General features: G+C 39.7%; 1 protein-coding gene across 2 annotated transcripts; it reads left to right on the plus strand.

Annotated features, from left to right (window-relative positions):
* The first annotated feature begins 596 nt into the window (after window positions 1-596).
* Window positions 597-11,632, plus strand: HDC (histidine decarboxylase). Of its 2 annotated transcripts, XM_062501115.1 has the most exons (12): window positions 597-1,577; window positions 2,373-2,545; window positions 3,557-3,670; window positions 4,408-4,530; window positions 5,347-5,481; window positions 6,370-6,513; window positions 6,759-6,825; window positions 7,603-7,765; window positions 7,871-7,961; window positions 9,121-9,219; window positions 9,890-9,991; window positions 10,173-11,632. In XM_062501115.1, the coding sequence occupies exons 1-12, from the start codon at window positions 1,550-1,552 to the stop codon at window positions 10,932-10,934; spliced, it is 2,001 nt and encodes a 666-aa protein (XP_062357099.1). In that variant the 5' UTR covers window positions 597-1,549; the 3' UTR covers window positions 10,935-11,632. The 2 variants fall into 2 exon arrangements, with proteins under 2 accessions (XP_062357099.1, XP_062357100.1); XM_062501116.1 differs by lacking the exon at window positions 9,121-9,219.
* Window positions 11,633-23,520: the final 11,888 nt, after the last annotated feature.

Here is a 23,520-nt window from a genome sequence, read left to right on the forward strand (position 1 = left end):
CCAAGAGATGTTCACAAATTCATATTAAGCATGTGAGCAGCTTGTTACTTTTTTCCTAATGTTTCCAGAGCAATATGAGATGAAACAGATGAATATGCATATCATAGTTTTTTACACTTCTATCAATGCCTTGTTATCAATTTGGGGTTTTTTATTTCAGTACATTAATCTGATGTGTGTATGTCAGAGCATCTTTCTCATATCTATAAAACAGTTCCTTCTCAAGTATCTAATTGCATCAAAAACTAGGAAAGGTTTCACACTGTTCTGTAGACAATGTGCTGTGAGAACAATGTAAAAACTTTCTAGAACTATGTAAGTGGTTGTGCTGCACTGGAGTACCTGAGGCAGAGAATCAAAGCTGCTCTGGCAGCTGCTCTTCTCTCTTGTGAGACAACAACAAAACTGCTGTCAGGTATCAGACATGGGGTCTGCATCCTGTCTCCAGCAGGACCAGCCCCAAGCAGGAGCCACGGGTATGGCAGAAACAGGCAAGAATATGTTGTATGGGAAATAATTTCTCTTTCTGATGCTTAGTCCTCAAGTCCTACCTCTCTCTCTTTTCCCAGGTCTGCCTGGTACAGTGTAGAGCAAGTGAAGATGGATAAGGATTCAGCATTGAGTAGTGTCAAAGACTGCTGCCAGAGGTCAGGATGTGTTTTCAGGTCCTAAAACAGAAACAAGAAATCTATAAGGCTGTTCTTTCAAACTGAGAACAATCCAGATGGAGGACTTGGAGGAATTCTGGAGAGACAAGACTAAATCCCAGTGCTTATGCATGTAATACAGGAGAAAAGAAGGCACAGTGAGGGAAAAGGTAAATTTTCCCAGCTTAGTGGTCTAGGGTGATATCCATGGCGGAGCATCACCCTGCTTAGTGTAACCTGCTCTGATCAGAAGGGCAGGAAATCCACAAAGAGAATCATTGCTGCTTCACATGATAGTTCTGGAGCTAGCAATAACTGTGAAGCCTTTCCTTCTAGCAGCATGAGGACTGAAGACTTGTGGGGATGTAGGTATACTTTTTTTTTTTTTAATATGGTTCTCAAAACAATTCTTAGGAAAAGTCTCTGTCTCCCATGCCAAATTTATTGTGTGTTGGTACCTTGTTTTAATGGCTACTGCTAGCACAGTAGCTGGGTGTGCTGGCATAACATCTGCTAGCTTTTATTTGGTTTTGAAAGCTCTCTTTTTCTCTCCCACAAGTCTCATGTTAATGTGCCTTATATTCATGGCATGGATTACCGTGAGACTTCTGAAAGATTGAAAATGGGAAAGTGCAGAGGCAGCTCCTCTTAGTGATACACTATCTTACACATCAAAAGAGCACAGATGAGAGCATGAGAGATTGTAAAAACCCTCAGTTGGGAGGAGTTAGATAAACACTCACCAATAACCTGCCTGTTAAACCTTTTCCAGAATGTGTGAGTCTGAGAGATAAAGGGAGCTATAAAGGGGGAAGCAGCTGGGAGGGCACCAGACCAAACTGACCACGGCTCCCAAAAGGTTGTGGCTCAGATTTGAAGAGGTTCAGTCCTAAGGAATCAGTATGGAGCCTGAGGAGTACAGACAGAGAGGTGAGTGATCAGTGGCTCTTGAAAATAGGTAATATTTGCTTGTGGAGATCAACTGTTTTAGGGCTGCAATTGATACCCAAAATTAGGATTGGCTATATACTCTTTATTTGTGCACTTGTCCTTGAGACTTGGATCTGTTGAGGCTGAGACAAAAGGTCCCAGGATTGAGTTTAAATTAATGGATTTAGAGTCTGTTGGTAACTTAGCCTTTTTGGTCTTACATCTAAGATGCTGTGGGCAAGCTGCAAATAAACATGCTAAGGGGTTATGCACAGTAGCTCTTCACTGGCTGACACCCTGAGATTGCAGTGGTACTTGAGCACTTCTGGAGATGGAGAGATAACTTTGGTTCCAGGGCTGCAGGAGATGGCCTTAAAAAGTGGAGAAAAAGTGTGGAGCTATGCAGCTGATTTCAGAGGATGCTAAAGGAGTTTTGCTATAATGACAAGGAAGTGTAGGAAAATATGAAAATTGAATTTCTGTGAAATGCAGTTTCAGTTAATTTGTAGGCAAGAAAATCAAACCTTTCAGTAACCAAACAAACTGTACTTGTACCAATATTGTGTTTTAAAGGTACATTTGAATTATTGAATGATGACACTCAAAAAATCCTGTGTGCCTGTTTTACAACATTATTAGATGGGACAAGTAGGGTGTAGGAGGGATGAGCTGGGAGCAGTATTCCAATGCTATTGGAATCTCTGTCCAATGCTAAGGACAGAGATTGTGGAGTGCTGGTACTGCTAGTTAGTGCTTCCATAACTGAGACTAGAAACGCTGGTTTGCCTCTTCCAGGGAAAGAGATGGTGGATTACATTTGCCAGTACCTGAGCAATGTGAGAGAGAGACGGGTGACTCCTGATGTACAGCCAGGTTACATGAGAGCCCAGCTGCCAGACTCTGCCCCAATGGACCCAGACAGCTGGGACAACATCTTTGGAGATATAGAGAAGATTATTATGCCAGGGGTAAGAAATGAAGTATAATCATGACAGGAAAAAGCCATTACTACCTGGGGTGAACTCCAAATCCTGGGAATGCACAGGTTCTGCAGAACATTGTTCTAAATAAGTACCCAAAAATGTAGCATTAATCTTGTAGCTGTTATGTCCACAGTTATGTTCCTAGCTATAATTTTAAGGGTTTGATTGTGACTGTATTTTTTAACTACTTTGTATATAACTCATATTTGCTTATAGGGAAACAAATCCACCAGTATGAGAAAATCATTAGCTTCACAATGTCTCTACCTGCTGAACCATACAATCTTAATTTCAGAGATGTGGAAACTCGGCACAGCAAGGTGAAACAACTCTTGCCCAATTTCATGTACATACAAGGCTTGTCTCCTGCACTTTGAATGTCAACGTCTACTTCCTCTTGTACATAAATACTGCAGATTCTGCTAAGGGAATTCATAAGGGAATACCAAACTGCATGTTTTAGCTAAGCAGCTTTTTCAAAGTCTGTTCTCAGATTTTTTTATAGATGTTTGCAGAAACTTGATCTGATGTAGGAGAGGCAATCAGATTACAGGTACTTATGCTGGTGTCCCACACACAAGCTCCTTCAGGTGTATAGAAGGCTTTATATAGTTGTAATTTGCTGTGTGTAGCTAAAGGCAAGTTGTTTGACAAAATGAGCAACTTTGTTGCAAGGATTCCCTTTATAAAGATAAATATCTCACTCTGATCTTTCAAACATAGCACAGCATCCTTTCCTGTTCAGAATGCCTGTTTAATTCAGATAAATGCTTTTCTGTTTTTTTGCAATTTATCTGTTAATAATGCAGTGTTATCATCTGCTAGTGCTGCTCCCCTGTTGATATTATCTCTGCAGCTCTCTGCTAGCAGATACATAGTTGCACATATTATGTTGCTGTAATCCTTTTCTCTCAGTTTAAACGGATACTAACCACTACATCTCATGCAAAGTTTTGTGACATTTTCAGACTTAACTTCTACATAATTCTTTTCTAGGTAGTCCACTGGCAAAGTCCACACATGCATGCCTACTTTCCAGCTCTAACGTCCTGGCCTTCACTCCTTGGAGATATGTTGGCTGATGCAATTAACTGCTTGGGATTCACATGGGTAAATTTTTGGGGCTATTTTAGACATTCCTCTCCTGTGTGTAATGTGCAAGAGCAGGTCATAGACATTCTTTCTTGTTCTCTGAGTCAGTATGATTATTTGTTTTAACCAGCTGTATGTTGTTGCATAAATGAAAATTGTCACTTAAAAATTACCAATCCAAAAGAACATGTAAGAACACGCATTACCGGTAGTAAGAGGTGAATGAAAAAAATACACTAAAAATGTCTGTTTTCAAATTCTTTGTATATCCCACTGCGAGCATTGTTCCTTGTCATCTGGTCTCAGTGCCAGGACTGTTACACAAGCAGTGCAAGCAATAGAGCAGCCACCATCCATGACTGCAGGCTAGATTGGGCTCCATTCCAGTTCTCCTGCTCCTTTGAGAGAACACACTTCCTATTTTTCCTCTTCTGAAAATAATTGTTTGGTGGCCTGGGCCAGAATATCTGCGTATTTTGTATCCTCCTGCTGCAGCTACAGAGCACTACTTGCTTATGACTCTGCACACCACAGTAGTTTCTGAAGCCAGTGTTTTCCCCAGTGCCAAAGTTGCCCAGATTTTTAGATGTGTTTCTCTGTGTAAGAGAGCTCATAAACCTATAATAAATTGGTGGGTGTGGTCTCCATGTAGCTGTATCAGATTAGCTCATTGCCTCTCTTAGATCTCAGTTGGACAAGGGATCAGTGCCCAGGGTGAATTACAGCCTGATTCTCCTTTAATATTTTTTTTCTAGGCTTCCAGCCCAGCCTGTACAGAACTGGAAATGAATGTGATGGATTGGTTAGCTAAAATGCTGGGCCTTCCAGATAAATTCCTGCACTACCATCCTGACAGTGTGGGTGGAGGAGTATTGCAGGTAGGGGAGACTAGAGATGGCCTCATCAGCGTTTTGTTTTCAAGTGAATTTCCCTCTGGGTGATAGTTTTCCTAGAGACAAAACCAACAAAATTTTCTGTATGGGTCTAAATCCCAATCTGGCATTATTTTCCCAAATTTTAGTATTAAATGAGGAAGATAATAGAATGGAAACTGCTACTGCTTTTTGTGCTGTGTTACGGACAAACAGCAGGTATTCTTGTGGTCTTTTTGAGGACAAATGAGTCAGATTTCATTTCTTCAAGCTGTTTCACATCACCAAATTTTGCACTAATGTGATTCTTACATAATTGGAGAAGGAAACCTTGTCTCTACCCTTCTGCCACAGTCTTTATCCATACAAGAAGTTATTTTTTCTTTTTCTCATGTCTACTTTTTGTCTTGGAGAGGTGCAAGATCAAGGCCTGATCTGTTACCTCCTTCTGGAAGCCATAAGCCTTTGTATGTTCAACCTGGAATCAGTGCTGCGTCTTTGTTATTTTAAGGGACTTTGATCATGTTTGTAATTTTATGGGAAATACTATGTTTCATCTGTAGAACAGAAAAGGAAAATGTGGTTTATTTACTCCCCAGAACTCAGTGCTGTATGTTAAAATATGCAGCTCTTAAAAGGCTTTGTTTTGTGTTGCTGGCCCAGAGAGCTGCTCATCAGCTAATGACTCTCCACTGCGTCAGAGAAAAGCAGGAACAGGAATAAAAGAGGGGGTGGGCAGCTGGGCACTCCACTGATTTCAGCAGATCCCTGACAAAATAGCAATGAAGTAGCAGTTGCAGTAAATGAGCAATGTCTTTGCAGAGCACTGTGAGTGAATCAACCTTGGTTGCATTGCTGGCAGCAAGGAAGAACAAAATTCTGGAGATGAAGGTTTCTGAGCCAGACAGTGATGAGTCCTCGCTCAATTCTCGCCTCATTGCTTACGCATCTGATCAAGTAGGTTCTTATGATTCCAAGGAAAACAAATTGCTTCTGTTGTCTCACTCAGCCTTTGCCATGTGAAGTTGCATTTCTGTACAACACAGGAATGCCTCACAAGCATAGACCAGTTCCCCTACTGCTGCTTTCTGCAGATGGGGAAATTAGATCATGTGAGGCAAAGTTTTCAGGGTCTTGGCAGTCCTCAAGAGATTGTTTCACATGACTGATTTCTGCTCTTCCTGTTTTTCACAAAGCCTTATTCCAGGAGTTAGGTGCTGATCTCATGCTGCTTCATCTTGTGTTTCTTCCCAGCCTCCTTCCCCTCAGAGACAGGCACGCTCAAGGCATTGTTACATAAATGCTATTCCTGGTTGTGGGTTCCACTGTTGGCTTTTGCCAGCAAACTTGTTCTGTCCTTGGCCTCCTGAACTGAACAATTCTATTCCCCTGGGAAAACTGCCAGAGAAGAGACACTCATGCTGATTCTCTCAGTATAATTACCAGGACTTCATCTTGTGAGGTGTTTTGCTCTGTCCAGAAGTAAACACACTTCGGGGAATTTCTCTTCTTATGTCAGGGAGAAGGGAATAAACTGAGGTTGATTCATTTCTAGAGACTCCTTTAAGAGCTGAGTTTTGATAAATGGCCTTCCAAATACAAGATGATGCCTATTATTATATTTTAGACACCAGTACCCAAGTAAATGAAGCATTCTTTGGAATTACAGTGTACTATTTCTTATACTTACTCACAAAGAAGATGCTTTCAGACTTGCATTAATATGGATTACAATAAGGTCATTATCTCTGTGTTTCTTGCCACCACTGTCTTTCATAAAGCCATAACTTACCACAGCTCTTCAGCCTCGGAGCTTGAGTTCTTACTGTTTTTCTTATTTTAAAGGCACATTCCTCTGTAGAAAAGGCTGGCTTGATTTCTCTTGTGAAGATAAAATTTCTGCCTGTGGATGAGAACTTTTCCCTCAGAGGTGAAACTTTGAAGAAAGCCATTGCAGAAGACAGAAAGAAAGGCCTAGTGCCAGTTTTTGTATGTTCAACTTTCTGGTTGGGGGTATTGACATAGTGTTATATTCTTAATGTCAACATGAAATTACATATAAAAAATTCTTGTTGTGTTAAAATACATTAGCTGAAGGTTCAAATACCTACAAGAATTTGTATTTTATTAAATAAAAAAATGTTTTGACTATCTGCAATAAACTTTTAAAGTGCTACATCCATGTATTAAAAGAAACCAAATCCATTATAACAGGTTTGGTTTTTTTTTTCTAGGTTTGTGCAACTTTGGGTACAACTGGTGTCTGTGCTTTTGACAATCTCTCAGAACTGGGTCCAGTTTGTAAGTATCTTTTTTTCCCCTGATTTTGGTCTATGAAAGTATCTAGAATGTCAAAACCAAGGAGAGCTGAGTTTTTCAGACATGTCTCAGGGATGGCTGAAGTCAGTACAAGATTGCAGTGATTTTTGTAAGATTTAGATTAGGATGCTAAAATACAGTCTTATTTGAGATGGATGGATGAAGTTTGCCAACTATAAATCTTTAATGTGGTTATTCAGGAAATACAGACTGTGTGGTACTGTTGTAGGATGGATATATTAATATTTAATCTAGCAAAGGTGTTTTAAAGGTGGATTCTGGTAGGTCATCCTCTGGATCAACCAGTTTCAATAGGTAAATTGGACATGGTTGCAAATTCTATTCCAGCATAAATTCTGACCAGTAGCTGCTGCAGACCTGAGGAGCTTTCTGCTACGGGTCAGATTGAGGCTTCTGTTTCTGGGTCCTTTTTTACTTGCCACTATGTCTTTATTTTGGCCTTGTGCAACTGAGGGGTACTGTGGAATTTCACTTTGTGAAAGGGCAGGTGAGAGAAATGAAATGTTAAAAAGACTCACACACCTGAAATACAGAACAGTGAATTTTATTAAGAGTCCACCTGGTTTCAGCATTATCCTATATTTTGGCATTATGGATCCACACCTTGAGAACAAAATTAGATTGTCAATTGCTTGTCTGCCTCCTCCAAAACACCGCACCTGGTTTGCAGAGAGGAGAGATTAGCATGCATTTTGATTTCCTATATCCCTTACATAACAACAATCTCAATTCCAACAGGTGATGCTGAGGGACTCTGGCTTCATATTGATGCTGCATATGCAGGAACAGCATTTGTATGTCCTGAATTTCGATTGTTTTTGGATGGAATTGAATATGCAGATTCCTTTACTTTTAATCCTTCTAAGTGGATGATGGTCCATTTTGACTGCACTGGATTTTGGTGAGTATAGTCAAAGCACAAACAACACCAAAAGGATAACATGCAAATTGTGAAGTTTGTCTCTGGACTTATTTTGCTAAATCTAGTTCCTTCTACAACCAATAGGGTTAAAGATAAATACAAGTTACATCAAACCTTCAGTGTTAACCCTGTCTACCTCAGACATGCCAATTCAGGAGCTGCAATTGACTTCATGGTAAGTTATTGTTTAAGTTGATATTTTATATTGCCTATAAAATTTTCAAACAGACTCTGAAATTCCTGTCACATTCTGGACTATTCTTATCTTATAGATGGTCTTACTACATAAACCAAATTATACTGAAATCCTAATGCAGAGAGAATAGCAAAACTTTGCAGTAAGCCCTGGTTATGAAGATTAATTATAAAAGTGCTTTCAGATGGAAGTACTTGAGATTTTTACACAGATTGAGATCCAGCCTTGCCTTTCTAATGCAAAGGGTCATTTCTGTGTATCGTGTTGCTGAAGTAATTCCTACTGATGCCATTTTCGTTGGATTTCTTGTACCTCTGATATGTAATAAAAGAGAGAAAGGAGTAAGCAATGGAAAAGCCATGCTCTGAAACAGCAAAAGAATGAATTACACTTTTTCTTCAGATTAAGGTATTCATAGGAGAGCTAAGAGGCATTTCACTTCAGATACATCTTACAGCAGATTTCAGTACAGTAATACAAAGGAATATTCACTGCCAATTATTTCTGCTATGATCTCACCCTAGTCCTGAAAAGATAATTGTTTTCTTGAAATCAATAGTGCTTTTCACTGTAGTGGGGAGAGGGAGGGATGGAAAACAGATATTGGGTCCCTCTTGTGGTTAAATTGGACCCTGCATGTGATTGTGCAGCTTCCCTGAAATATTCCTGTACATGTTTTCTGACTCTTTCCTTAGAGTAGGTGTTACTTCATCTGGAGCTGTCTACCCCAGTGTCAAGTCTTGCTGTTTATCGTTGATTTGGGAAAATGTTCAGGAAATTACAGGCGCTGAAGTGAGCACTAGTCAGTCCTAAAGTGTAAATGGCCACATCTTAAATTGATTATGTTCTTAAATGCAAAAAGTTGTTATAACCTGGTAATTAATTAAAAATTCTCAGCACATCTAAGACATAAATTAAAGGGAATAGCCAAAATATTATTTTTGCACATAATCGAAAAATACGGGAACACAGTGTTTTTTGATGGCTGTTTCTTAGACTTAGCAGATTTCAGTAATATGACACTATTCATCTCAAGAAAGGTTTCTGACCTGAGTCTGAAGCAAGAGATGTAGCAGTGGAAGGGGAACTCTCCTTCTGTTGTTTCTGCACTCACTGATGTGCTGTTGTGTTTTCACAGCACTGGCAGATCCCACTGAGTCGTCGATTTCGTTCTTTGAAGCTGTGGTTTGTGCTGCGTTCATTTGGGGTGAAAAAGCTTCAAGCTCATGTCAGACAGGTGTGTGAATTACCAGTGTGTTATGGTCAGTTCTTGGTAGGTGAGATCAGTAAACTCAGAGATGCAGAGATGAGTAACAGAAATCCTTCCACATGTAAAGCTTGTATGTGAATTCTAAATGCACGCTGGTTTTACTCTAAAATAATCTGTAAAGATTGACTGTTTAGACAAAACATTTCCAGTCCCCTTCTTGACAGCACTGGACAATGGAAAGGGACTTGGTCAGTCACTGCCTTCTGCACTTTACTGAGCCATAATCTGGATAAGCTTTCTTTGAGGTCAAGTGGAGGCTGTTTGGGAGGCAGGCTGTGATGAATAGCTGAACCCTTCACTGTGAAAATGGACAGGCTTAAGTCTCTGATGGAATGTAAATATGAGGGGTCTCAGTGTGGATCAATGGTTGTTGTAAAAGGACTCTAATATGAGAAGGCACATTATGTTTTCAAACCTCCTTCTAGAAAGTCCCACGTATAGGCCAGTTACTCACGTTAAGGATTTGAGCAAATAGAGACAGACTTGAAAATTCTTAGTTTTGATGTAATTTTTCTGTTTGCTCTTATTCATGCATTGGAATGATGTGTTTTAGTAAGGAAAGGAATTCCAGTTCAGCATCTTACAGATGCTTTGTTTGTGACAAACAAATAGGTAACTTTTTTCCCCTTAATTACAGGGTACTGAAACAGCCAAATTCTTTGAATCCTTGGTTAAAAGTGACCCACTCTTTGAAATTCCTGCCAAGAGACATCTTGGACTGGTTGTATTTCGCCTAAAGGTAAAGATTGGCCCTTTTGCAATCTCTTTGGAATGAACTGACCACAGCTGACCTCTCCCCAGACATTAATAACTGTGAATATACTTCCATGTAAGAAATTTTGATTGCAATTCTTAGATAAGTTTGGATGTCACTGGAAATTCTAACTACAGTATTTTTTTATTATTCATATTTAAAACAGGGTCCCAATTGGCTGACAGAAAAACTCCTGAAAGAATTAAGCAGTTCTGGCAGGCTTTTCCTCATTCCAGCAACTATCCATGACAAGTTCATCATTCGCTTTACTGTGACTTCTCAGTTCACAACCAGGGAAGATATTCTGCAGGACTGGAGCATCATTCAGCACACTGCAGCCCAAATCATTAGGCAGAATTATGGGTTGCACTACATTAATTCTGGTGATGGGGCAGGAATCCCCACTACAATTGTTCAGCCTACTTCTGATGTCATTAGTAATGTTCCTCAGCTTTATTTAGATGGAGGGAAATGCAAAACACCTTCCAGAAAAACAGTAGTTCAACCTAAGAAATTATCAGTAAGTCCCAGTACATGTGTGATTAGTCAGCAGGTGAAAGGTCAAGAGGATCCTCTGGATCACTGTTTTCCAGAAGATGTCCAAGATGTTACCAAACATAAGTTAACCTCTTTTTTATTTAGTTATTTATCTGTTCAAGGCAAGAAGAAGACAGCACGTTCCCTTAGCTGCACCAGTGTGCCAATGACTGATAATCTGGAGCAATGTAACCCCAAAGCAGCAGCCACTGACAAGAAGGAATCTCGTGCAAATGCCAGAGTTCTTTCCAGGCTGCCTGAAGACATGATGATATTCAAAAAAGGTGCCTTCAAAAAACTAATTAAGTTCTACAGTGTCCCAAGCTTTCCAGAGTGTAGCATTCAGTGTGGCTTTCAGCTGCCTTGTTGTCCTCTGCAGGCCATTGTTTAACAAGTAAGAGAGCTTGGTCCTTAGAAATTCAACCAAAGTTTGCTTATTCACATGCAATACTATGTGTTCTTTTGTTCCAAATGTATGTTGTAGCAATGACCACTGAGAAAATGCCTGTGATTTTACTGGTGAAAACCTCATGTATTTATAGATTAAAATGTCAAATAAATCTTGTAGGCCTATAGCATGAAACTTTCTGTTTTGTAGACTGTGGTAAAGAAAATGCCAATTTCTACCTTAGCAGTCCTGGTAGGCTGGAACCACTTTGTCAAATATGCTGGATCCAGGAGGGGATAAACAATTTAGGTCTCTATTTGCACCACTGGTTTTTTGTTTGTTTTGTTTTTCGCCTTTTTTTTTTTTTTCCCCCGGGGGGTGGGGGGGCAGTGTTGATACCTTGACTTAAAATCTCTAGACTGATATGAGGATCTGTATGTGCAGAGACAATGCCAACATCAGTTTTGAATTGTGCAAAAAGAAGGATGTAACCTCTCTTAAGAGGTTTTGCTGCAGTAGGGCAATTTTCCCAGAGTTAAACACGGCGGCCCTGCCAGTTCATCTGTTCTAATCAGCCAAGGGAGGCTTTGTGCAACCACATTGCAGAACAGTTGCCCTTGCAAAGCACCTGTGGCCTTTCTCAGCATTACCTAAGGTCTGTACATCACAAATTCATGAGGAAAGAGAGGAGGTATGATATCTCCCTCTCTCTCATAACAGAGAACTAAAGGGGCATTATGGAAGAAAGGGTCTCTATACAACAAACAAATGTTTTGCTACAAAAGATCAGTGATTTATGTAAAAAAAAAAAATGAGGGGGAGAAACATCTGTTAAGGACAAATTTCAGTTTAGGGATAGTGCAGTTGAGTCAGGAAGCATGATGATTGCTAGTTTGTTCTGGGTAAGCACTGCTCGATGCTTGCTGCTGTCCTTGTAGCTGTTTCCAGACACCTACAGTCACCCTGTCTTGAAGGCAGTGCACTCAGACAGCTCTGATCCAGAAAAACTATTCCCAGGTTATATAAACAATGAGCCTGGTTAATGGTAGACCCTTATACAACATCAGCTCAGCTCGTCAGCTAAGGTACAGGTAGAGTTGGAGTAGTTCTGTTTCATTAGGACAATCTTATATTCACGCTTTATTTCTGCCAAAAAAAATCGATATCCACATTTCATATAACTTTTAATAGTGCTATTAAATCTTTCTGTTTACACAATAAAGCAATAAACACACAGTGAGGATGGCAGGCCCTTTTTGCCTACTCTTAGATGTTAAAATTTACATTCAGCAATAGGAAGTACTGCCCTGAGTCAGACACTCGTAATTTATAAACATATCTAAGGTGTTAGTGAGTAACAAAAACATAGAGTTTTACAAAATTATGGAAAATTATGGAAAGGCTCTTTTTTCTCTTCTTTCCCCACTTCCTGTCCTTTCCTCTACCTGTGTCTTTTATTATGCATTTTAATAGTATTTTATTAGACACTAAGAATCTTTTAAAATATATATTGCTTCTTAACTTGCAATACTTCCTTGAAAGGATAAGAATTCTATCACCAACATACTAGAATGTGTATTTAAGCAGAATAAGTATTTTGGCTCTATGTCTTTCAGGAAATACAGGGCAGAGGGCAATGCAGTAGATGGTAGAAGTCAAAGAGGAGCATGGAACGCTGGAATTGCAAAACACTGTTTCAAGGAATGATTCAAGAAAGAAATCTGAACCATTGAGGAAAGATAAATAATGTGTGCAAATTGCAAGGAAACTGCGGACCTGATTCTCTGTCCTGGCTTATGGTTATCATAAGATGCTACAAAGACTGATTGATCCCTGTTTCCTTACTAAATTCTAACTGCAATTCTACCACTGTCACATTCATTTTATGCAAAAATGCTTTCGAAATGAAGGATGAACTGATATAATTGCAGTGATCCAAACCATCTGTGAAGCACCTAGGAGTAGGTACCCCGTGCAGACAAGAGCTGAAGTGCATCTTCAAAGGGGACACTCTTTAAACACTCACATTAACACTTTCACCTGGGAATCACCTGGCCTGGGTTAGGATATTTTGGCTACAAAACTCCCAAAACTCACACTACTGAAAACACAGGTCCACAGGTTTCTAGAGAGCTCCTCCTTTTTGGTGTGCAGCTGAAGTGCTCACATAAGGTGTTTATCCATTTTAACAGTATCAGGTAATGGATTACTATTGTTCCTCTATGCAAAAGACTGATTCATTCAAGCCAAAAGCTCCTTTGTTTTCCTTGCAAAAAAGTTAATGTTAGTATGCAGTGAGATTACAGACCTCATTAGGAAAGGTTTTTGTTGGGCTTCCCTCTTTCCCTTTATGTTTAGAATTTCAGCAAAATGTAAAAAATATTCCCTGTTATTTAATTAGCAAACACCAAAAAAAAGATGTTTAATGATGCCTGTGGCGCACTGCATAGCTTATACAAATATCTAAAGACTGGCACCTTAGAGGTAAATGAACCCCGATAAACTTTCGCTGAGATAACCCTTCAATAAACTTTGAAATCCATATTTTATCGTAGAGATAAGTTACTTCAATGACATAAAAACTGTATTATTAAATTCAGCGTAGTTATTTCCTTAGTTATTCAGACAATCTTGAAGCAAACTCCATGAATGTCACCCTTCCAACTGGACCTAGTGACCAAGGCTCAGTGCTTCCTGGTGGAGTCCAAGCAGCCATTACTGTGAGTAATAATGGCTTCTTCTTTCTTACTTAAAAAAAAATAAAAAAAAATATATATTTTGCTATGTGCCACTAAGGGACAAATTCCTTCCCTCTTGTTCAGCCTTCTGCTGCCCTTTTATGTCAAATCTGATACTTTCCAGCATAAGGTGAGTGGATTCAGGTGATCTGCCAGGAAACTTCTTCACTGCAGACTTTTTTCCCCTGTTAGATAAATCTGCTTTGCTGCTAGGTGAGCTGTGGCCGGCTGTGATGCAGCACCAGCCCTGGATGTCCAAGCTGGGTGGGTGGGAGTGGATCTGACCTCCAGGGAGCCGCTGCAGCTGAAACCTGAGCAGGTGATTCAGGTGGCCCCAGCCAGGGCTGCCCCTCCTGCTTCCACACTGCTGACGGGACCCAGCCTTAGAACACGTGGGACTGAGTGAGGAGCTGCTTCAGCTGGCAGGGGTGAAAATGAACTGATTTATGTCTATCACTAGACGTTAGCATTTGGATAAATTAGAGGGGTTTTACACTTCTGTAACAGAGCTACTGTTTCAAACTGGTGCCCAAGGATTTTTATAGAAGTTGCTTCACAGCTGTAAATGCTACAGAACATTTTTGGAAGCTTTTGAGGGCAACTGCCTGGGAAAAGTAGGAGAAATTAGTAGACCCTGTTAGCTAGGGTTACAGCCGGTATTTTGAAAGCATTGCTGAATTTCCAGAACTAATTCCTGCTCAGAGTATGTAGCCGTTTTGTTCTATGATCCTTCAGTGGGCTTTCTAAAGAAGTTCTTCTGTGTAACCTTTTCTTCTTTTAAATCTCCGACTTTCTCACATGGGATGTGGCATTAGTTCTGTAACTTCAGTAAGGAATTGTAATCAGCAGCCTGGAAAGCTGAAGACTTCAGGTTTATTGATTGTGAATGTAACATTTTGAAGGACGCTTGTCTGCCTTATTATTAAGGGCTAATTTGTTTTAAAACTTATAAATCTTCACACAGTAAATACTTGGTTTGCTCACCAGCTTTTGCACAATATATTGTTTTTATAAGCCACTCCTTAAGAGAAGTATTTTTCCACTGTTCTCCAACTACATGTTTCTCACAAAGGTTTTCAGCTCAAGGCTTTGCAGGGTTTGCCAAAAGGCATAGATATCTTGCTGTGATCCACAAGATGTCACCAGAGGGCAACAAGTAACTGAAAGTTTGGCCTAAATTTGGATTCAGGCTCAATGTACAGTTAATTAAGGCAAAGGTACGTAGACAGAGAGCACTCCTCATGCTGACCGACAAAGGATGCTCCAGGCTGCAGCATTTTCTGTGCAGATAACCTCTTCTCTTTTTTTTCTGTTTTGTTATGGTTTAACGGGAGGGTTCACTGTACTGCTATAAGTCAGAAAGCACCATTCCAGCCAACTCAAGGGACAATAATCATACCACAAAACAGCACTTACCTAATTGCTGATGAATGGCAGAGAGATGGGACTCAGACTAGACGACTGGTGAGCCTGTGTAACAGGTCAGCTGGGTTTGTTCTTTCTTTGTTTGTTTCATCTGACCATTCCCACGGAAAATTCCAGCTGGGTTTTTTTTAGGATTGCTAAATTGAAGCCTTCAAGCTTCGTTTTTCCATTTCAAATGCCTCTTCTGTCACATTTAAAATTAATAGCTACTACAGTTTCTACTAAAGGTCTTTTTTGCAGATTTACCAGTTTTTCTCTAAGGTTTCAGTCAGATGACACAGGTTGACCTGATCTAATTAATTGGTGCTGCCAAAAGGGGTCATTCTGTTTCCCTGTCCTTATGTGACCTTCTAGTTCTACTGCCTCCCTTGCACCAGCTGTGATGCTCTTCTGACAGTTCAGTGATGGATTCAGCTCACTGAGCCAGCAAAAAAACTGTATTTTTGGGGTGAGTTCTCTGTTGAATCACTAAGTAGAACTGGCTTATTGAGGAGTCACCAATACTAGGGTTAATACAAAGGAAGGAATAAGGAAATAATAATAAGCATAGCTTGATCTCCCTTTCCTACATGCCTACATCTCAAATTCTTCTTCTGTTCCCTTTCCACTTGGGAACGAGTGTGAAATACCTATTAACCAAAATAATTTTTGTAAATGTAAGATCCAGTTTCATAGTCTGTGCAGAGATAAATCACCAAATCTACTCACAGCAGAGTTCAAGCCACTCCATTTTCGCCCTCCGTGCCTGGCAGAGGTTCAGGGGATGAAGGTCAGTACATACATGCTCTGGCACTACTGAAACTGTGCTTACATCAGCAGTTTATTGGTATTTTTCCATATCTTTCCCCACTTCTGAGGGATGATGCTCACAAATCTGTAATGAATCAGGTTTTCTAGTAGGTCAGCCTGGTGAATTGACTTGCTGGTCCAGTTGCAGCTGATTTGACACCACTGGAACACTTTGCAATCACCAACCCCCAAAAGAGTCTCCTTCAAAAGCAGCGAGCCACTCCTGTGAGTAGTGGATCCACAAGCCACTCTCTGGTCTAGTGGATTACCCAGGTCCCTCCTAACATCTAGACATTTAGATGTTACAGGGTGTCTGTACTTTGCTGCATTTTGTTACAAGCTCTTATATGTTCCTTTATGTTAATGACATTGCTTTTGAAAGATAAAATGGTGCATGCAATGGTGGCATGTAATGACTCATTAGACAAAGCCATATAGACCAGATTTGTGTGTTAAAAGTGGAGACATACAGGAGATCTTCACAGAAGATGAGAGGTGTGTGACTAAGATAGCATAAAATGACAGCACTATTACAATATGTATGCATTTACTAACTATGAATCTCAGCTACTCCATATCATGAACTGTCATTCAGCCCACTCATCAGAGGATGGTATCTTTGAAACCATGGTGCTTTCTAGGCTATTGAAGCTAAAATTCTTCAACTGTTTTGGATTGAGTGGTGAGCTTAGATTCAGATTTCTGCTCTTTTACAACTGGCTAAGGAAATTCTATGTGAAGCTGTCTGAGTCACAGCGAGACTCATCTTTCTGTTGTTGCAGAGGTGTTAGAAGCAACTGCTATGAAATTCTAGGAATAAAATCTTAATATTCTGCAGTGACATATGAGAGATTCCTGGTGCTGGATGGTAACTAAATTCTTGGCACTGAACCCATCCTCATCTTTCTTAGATAGACATGGTTGGAATTCATCAGAACAGATGTGCTCTCCAGGATCAGAGGAGGGAGCTGTCAAAGCTCAGGAATTATCTCCTGTCCTCGTAAAGAACCTCCTAAAGGAACCTTTCTCAATTCTCTTTCATGAAGTTGAGAAAATGTTTCCGTCCCATCAATAGATTTTGAATTCTATTGGTTCATTGCAGACACACAGCGAAGCTCATTCCAGGGCTATGCCAGCAGAGTTAGCTCAGAGGTCAGTTAGCTGGGTTAGTACAGGTACCCGAGCCATAGCAAGCTCTTTGCTCTCTCCTCTGCTGTTACCTGTCAAGAACAGGAGTGACCATGGGGACATGAAAGGGTAAGGATTAAGCAGAAATCTTAGCTGAGAATTTAAAAGTATTCATTTCCAAATTTTGACTTTGCCATTTTTTAAATTTATGATGGAAGAGTAATTGATGTCCATGTGTCCAAATCCAGTGTTGTTTTTTTAAACACAAACTTAAGTTTGATTCAGATTCAACAAAAAATTCCCCATGAATTTATTAAATCCTCTGAAGCAGACACTCAAATGAAATCCTCCTTGTATAATTTGTTGCTATCCTACCATCAAGGCAAGATTATACTCGGTAAACTTTTCAAAGGCAGTACAGTATGAGCAATGCTCACAGGTGCTGCCAACAACAGCATCAAATGACAGGGTGTGCTTATCAAAGAACAGTGTTTTCCTAGAAAGAGGGGTGGGGGAAGAGGCTTTGCTCTGACAGCCTTATTGCCTGGGCAGCAGCAAACTGAATAGATGAGCTCTGCCATCAGGTTTAGTGTAAGGATACTTCAGCCTCTTTCACATGAATAAACCCCTCCAAATTACAAGGTCAGTAGCTTGCTTGCAGTTGCCACTCACACAATGTTTAAATGAGCCAGAATTTGTATAATGTGATATGGCTGCAATTTTAACTCTAGTGTGAGTGAGCAGAAAACTGAATGCAGTTGTTTCAGAGGCACAGCATAGCTATATTAACAATTTCTATAAATATTGTTCAAGAAAGATGTGAAGCCTTATTTACAACAAGCTGTGTTGCAAGACCATATTTGAAATTAAAGAAATTTCAGATGTCCTAGAACCATGAAGTTCACTTGGCAGCCCTGAGAGAAAGCATTGTCACAGTACTGACCCTAGAAAATGTTGGCAGATTGTGTTACTGTATACATGGAAATACTGGGCTGAAGGAAATCTATCCCACCAAGTGATGTGCCTCTTGCAGCATGAACCTCCAGCATTTTTCAGTAGTCAGCACTGCACTGCCTCTGGAAAGGACAGAGTGTAAAATGTCAGGGATTATGGCCACCAAATCCTTTGCCTTCATAGAACTTCATTCAGCTCTGTCACCTTTCTATAATAGAAATGTGATGTTGGAAAATTAAAACAGGTATGTATGCTGAAACTCAGCTTCATACACACATACAGTGCAGCAAATCAGAATGTAGATTTCTTCAGACTCGGAGAGGAAAAGAAATTAATTATTAAGTCAGTCATTTCTTTGATCTAGCATAGTTTATGATTGGCCAGAAGGACAGTGGAAAGTCTTTATCTTCCTGAAATCAGGTGGGTTCAGTCAACAAGGACTATTTTATTTGCTCAAAGTTCCAAACTTTTTTCTTTCTACTTTTAAGCCAAAAATTTAGCCTAACAATTGTCTCACCATAGCTCTGTCATTGTGTTTTCTATCTCACTGCCACTTCTATCTCCTCACTGGCCCATGTCCTGCCCTTCATGTTTATGCACCTCTACTACCTGTGCTGCTTCCCTGGCTCAGTTACTGAGCCTTGCTTTGGGTAGGGCTATATAAGAGTATTTCTCTATATCCTTTTAGTATTCCAGCTACTTGGTTCCCAAGAGGGGAGTTAAATTATTTCCAAAGTAATCAGACATGCTTGAAATTCAGTCAGTTCAGCAATTCAGCAATGTATATTAGTATTGATATATTATTTTGGATTATATATTTTGCAATGCATTTTTATTGCATTCTGCAGTTAATTTAAAAAGATATTTTAACAGATACGAAGAGCAATGTTTGCTTAAATAAAATAAAATAATGCACTAAGAATTGCCTCATACTAACAGACTTAGAATCTTACAAAAATTTGATTCATTGCTAGCTAAGTTTCCTGTAGAAAACATCTATTGAAGTTACCTACTTTCACCAAAGGAGGTCTGACTTCTTAAAGACAGGGAAGGTTTTGGCCTTGCTTCCAAGAACATGAGGTTACAAGGCCATGGGTTATGTGCATCTATATGTGTTCTCTCCTCCCCCTCCCTGCAACTTGAACCTGCTGATTGCTTTCAGGCACATTTGGGAAAGGGTCATAGGGCTCAATGGTATTAGGTTTCAAGGAGTTTCATGATAATAGCTAGCTGGATAGGAATAAAGGCACCCCTTAAATGCCCTAGGAGCTATTAGATACTAGTGTATGCACATAATATATTTTCCTTATAAATTCTCATCTGTGATTGTAGTAAATGTGGATGTAGTAAATAAAAGTTTATGTTTATGATTTAGCATTTACCATATGAATTATGGTAATTTTGAAGTATGAAAATACAGGAGATCAGTTTCATCTTAGTTCTTGTGCTCATAGGAGTGTTTCAGTCTGTAGTCAAAAGTCCATTGTAGCAGATTTTTTCCAGTCTGACTGACAATTTGGCATTAGCATGTCACACAGGGAAGATGTCCTGACAAGAAGGAACAGAAAATCTTCTAAAAGGTATCCAGAACTGGCATTTTGGGAACTACAGGATCGTTCAATAACTGTAAACGATAAATAGGCAGAAGTCATGTGGAGTTTATCAGGAAATTTAAATGGGGTTTGGTGAAGCTGGGACTAGGCAGAAAGAATTTCCTGCCATTTTATATGTTTAGTTGGTTACATTTAATTGTATCTTTTGAGTGTGAAGAACAATAAAGCAAGATTTATATTATTAAATTAAAATAGAAATATCTTTCAAAGTACTTTGACAATAGTACACTGCTTGAGCTCTATAATAAGTCACAAATTAAAGTAAAAATTTTAAATTAGAAAATTTGTTTTAATTGTGTGTAACAATTTTTTGACTGTTTTTAGAGTTCAGAATTAACTACAAAATTATGAGCTCAAAGGAGGGGGGAAAATAATTTTAATGTTTTGAGGTGTATTTGTTCTTTCCATTTGGAGCAGTTCAGACTTTTGAACTTGCAGGAAGTTTGAAACTTTCTAAGAAACATACTGGATTCTTCTGTGTTGTTCTTGATAGCTAACAGATAAGATTTGCTGGGCCAAATGCTCTTCCTGAGTGTTGGAATTTAGCAAGCAGTATCCTTGACAAGGCAGTAGAAGGAAGGAACTGAAGTCTCTTATGTTTGCATTTTTGAGCAGATTAAATTTCTGTAACATAAAAACTGTTGAGTAGATGTAAATGTTAAGACCAGCTCACACTAGATTTACTAGTTTTTAAAAATCATTATCATAGCAGAAATACTGCTAAGAGTAAGCTTTTCCTTAGCCTTAAATATATCTCCCAAGTCACATGGGTTGCTGTACCACATTACAAATCTAAACAACAGTTGAGGTTGTTACTGAGCAGATGGAAATTCACACCTAAGCAGTAGTAAAATCCATTGAGACTTCTGTTTCTCTAATAGAGAAGTGTTAGAGATAAGATAGATGAAGCTAAGACAAGATACTGTCTTAAAACATACATGAGTTTGTACTTTGAACTTCACAGTAATTCTGGTTTTGTTGCCAAGTGTGACTTCTCTCTACTATGTCTCATGTTGCTTTTTCTAGTTCTGTAGTTTTAAACTAGATTTTAAAATACTTGGCTAACTTTTGGTTAGTGAGGTGAGCTTTCAAGGTGTTACAATAATTCTAGCAATTTTGTGTAATAAAACTAACCACGTGATCTTTACAAAAAGATTCTTGATCTGACAATCTCCATGCCTGCTTAGACAACCACATGTTTACATAAACTTGTATTTGAACGAATGAACTTGGCTTTCTCTAAATTTGAATAATCATTACTGGTGTTGTGCTCCTTGAATTGTCTCTATTAAAATGTACACTGCTAGGTCAAATCCTCCTTGTAGAAGCAGAGGAATAAAAAGCTGCCTACTATACAAAATGCAAGAGGACTCTTGTTTTGATTGCAGAGGGAACTGTAAGGAATGACATTTTCACACACACCACAAATGCAAACTGATGATGCCTGTATTGGATGTTAAGGAATAAAAAGATGTAAGCAAAGAAACAGTAAGTAACTGCATAAGGAGACAAATGAGGGCTTTTTCCCAGTGACCCAGAAGATAGTCCAGTGAGGACAGAAGCAAAATGATACCTCTAGAGTGCATTGTGGATGGTTAGGGCAGTCTGGGGGTCAGATGACAGGTATAAAGGCTGGGAGGAAAATGCTATTTAACATGAGTTAATGCTTCATGGTCAGACTGCAAATGTGCCAGTTAGGAAAAGGAAAAAAAATTCTGTTTTGATTGTACTTAGATGAAGATTCGCTTGTGTCGTTGAGAAGCTACTCCTAAAAAAGGGAGAAAGAGACCTATGAGATATGGTAAAGAACATTTTCACTAAAAAAAATTCTGAGCAGAAAAAAGGCAACCCAGAAGAAAAGTTTTTAAAATGCTAGAGTATTCAGCAAAACTTGTTGCAGTGATGGTGAGTGCTTTATAAAGCATCAGACATGTAGTAAGTGGGTAAAGAAGTGTTGTGCAGAGTCAGAAAAACTATGTAAACTGAGTTGATAAAGAATGATTCAAAGGTCCAAAACTAGCTGATAAGTTGGAAAGGGCAGAAAAGGAAGCAAGACCTTTGGATTTAGCCACAAGCCAATCATTAATTTTTTTAGAAGGTCAATGTGAGTAGAGTGACCTTAGCAAAATCAACTGAATCAAAAAGCAAGAATTTGAGCAGAACTAGCGTAAACTTCATGGAATTTTTTAATTAGTATTATTAGATGACAAAAAAAGGTAACTAGGAACTAAACAGCATCATGAAAAACTATTTTTGAAACTTGAAAAAATAATCCTGGTGTTCTTTTGGTACAAGAGGCAATAATGTTACAAATGGCTCCTAACAAGCTGAGTGAGCTTTGAGAAAGTTCGGCAGTTATATGAGACTGGGTAATGCATACTTGGTAATATGCCAGTTAAAATAATTAGCATTTCTCTGAGAACTGTGTAAGTTCATGGAGAACTCACACTGTGTTATTTGTCCTGGGAAGGTGTAGTGCTTACCTGTGCCAAAAAGACAAACTGCTGCATGAATAATTACCTAGTAGAGTAAAACATAGTTACTTGTGTATCTAAGGCATGTTAGAACTGTGGCTGATTTTCTGTATTCTAAGATCATACCTAATGTTTTAATATATGTAACCACTAGTGATGTTTACCTTTTCCTGCTATAGATATGTGTGCTGAGTTCACCAGCACTACCTGCAATCATGCATGTAGAAATAACATTAAATACTGTGTCTGTTCAAGCCATGCCCCACTGTAAGAGCTCTGGAGAGCAGAGCATAGGCTGGAGGAGTATTGAGCAAGTCACTACATGGATGATAAAGGCAGAACCAAAAATCACGTTGGAAGAAATATACCGACTTTTTACAACTTTAAACAGAAAAATTTGGACAAGAGTGATTTTTGCTATGTCTGCTTTTTACTTGGCAAAGTGAAATTATTTCAAAGTGAAGTTATGTCCAAAGTAAAGAAAATGCAAAATAGGTTAAGTGGGATATACTGAATATGAGTAGAGCTGGTTGCAAACACATTCCTTGTTGTGGACTGTTTCTCTTGAGATAGAGGTATTTTTGAAGATAAGTCTGTTGATTTTATCATGGAGAGATTTTGCAGGGAAACTTAATGTACAGGTCTACTAGGAGCTAACCAGTTTAGGTTTTAATTTTAGAATGACTTTTCATCATATCACTTTGAGAAGCCAGAATTCAAAATTGTTTAGGATATTCTTGAAACACCCCTTCAGGAATTAAAGAATTAAAATATTTTTAGGTGAATCACAAACTCTTTAGGTTGTAGTCTGAAGATCTGAATTCTTAACATATGAAATACTGAAATTTTTGGTAAAGTTGAATTTGTGGATTACAGGCTTAATGAAGAATATTGGAATATTGGAAGATTACTTGACTAAAAATAACTTCACTACTGCACTTCAGTACACTCCTTTAGAGAAAACATTTAAAAAGTGGCATTTTCCAAGCCAGGTTGCTCCTGAGGAGCCCTTCGTGGAAAAGAAATCTAGGTGTGCTGGAAGAAGCCATCGGTCAGGTCTGGGGCTGTGTCTCCCGGCCGCTCCGGCTGCTTCTTCCTCGGGACTGCCGGGTTACCCGGGCCGGGAGCGGGAGAACCGGGCCGGGCAGTGCTGGGGGAACCGGGCCGGGCAGTGCCGGGGGAACCGGGCCGGGAGCGGGGGAACCGGGCCGGGCAGTGCCGGGGTACCCGGGCCGGGAGCGGTGGATCGGGGCCGGGCAGTGCCGGAGGAACCGGGCCGGGCAGTGCCAGGAGAACCGGGCCGGGCGGTGCCGGGGTACCCGGGCCGGGAGCGGTGGATCGGGGCCGGGCAGTGCCGGGGTGTCCGGGCCGGGCGGTGCCGGGGTACCCGGGCCGGGAGCGGTGGATCGGGGCCGGGCAGTGCCGGGGTGTCCGGGCCGGGAGCGGTGGATCGGGGCCGGGCAGTGCC

Source organism: Cinclus cinclus, chromosome 13, assembly GCF_963662255.1.
Source record: "Cinclus cinclus chromosome 13, bCinCin1.1, whole genome shotgun sequence".
Taxonomy (NCBI): Eukaryota; Metazoa; Chordata; class Aves; order Passeriformes; family Cinclidae; genus Cinclus; species Cinclus cinclus.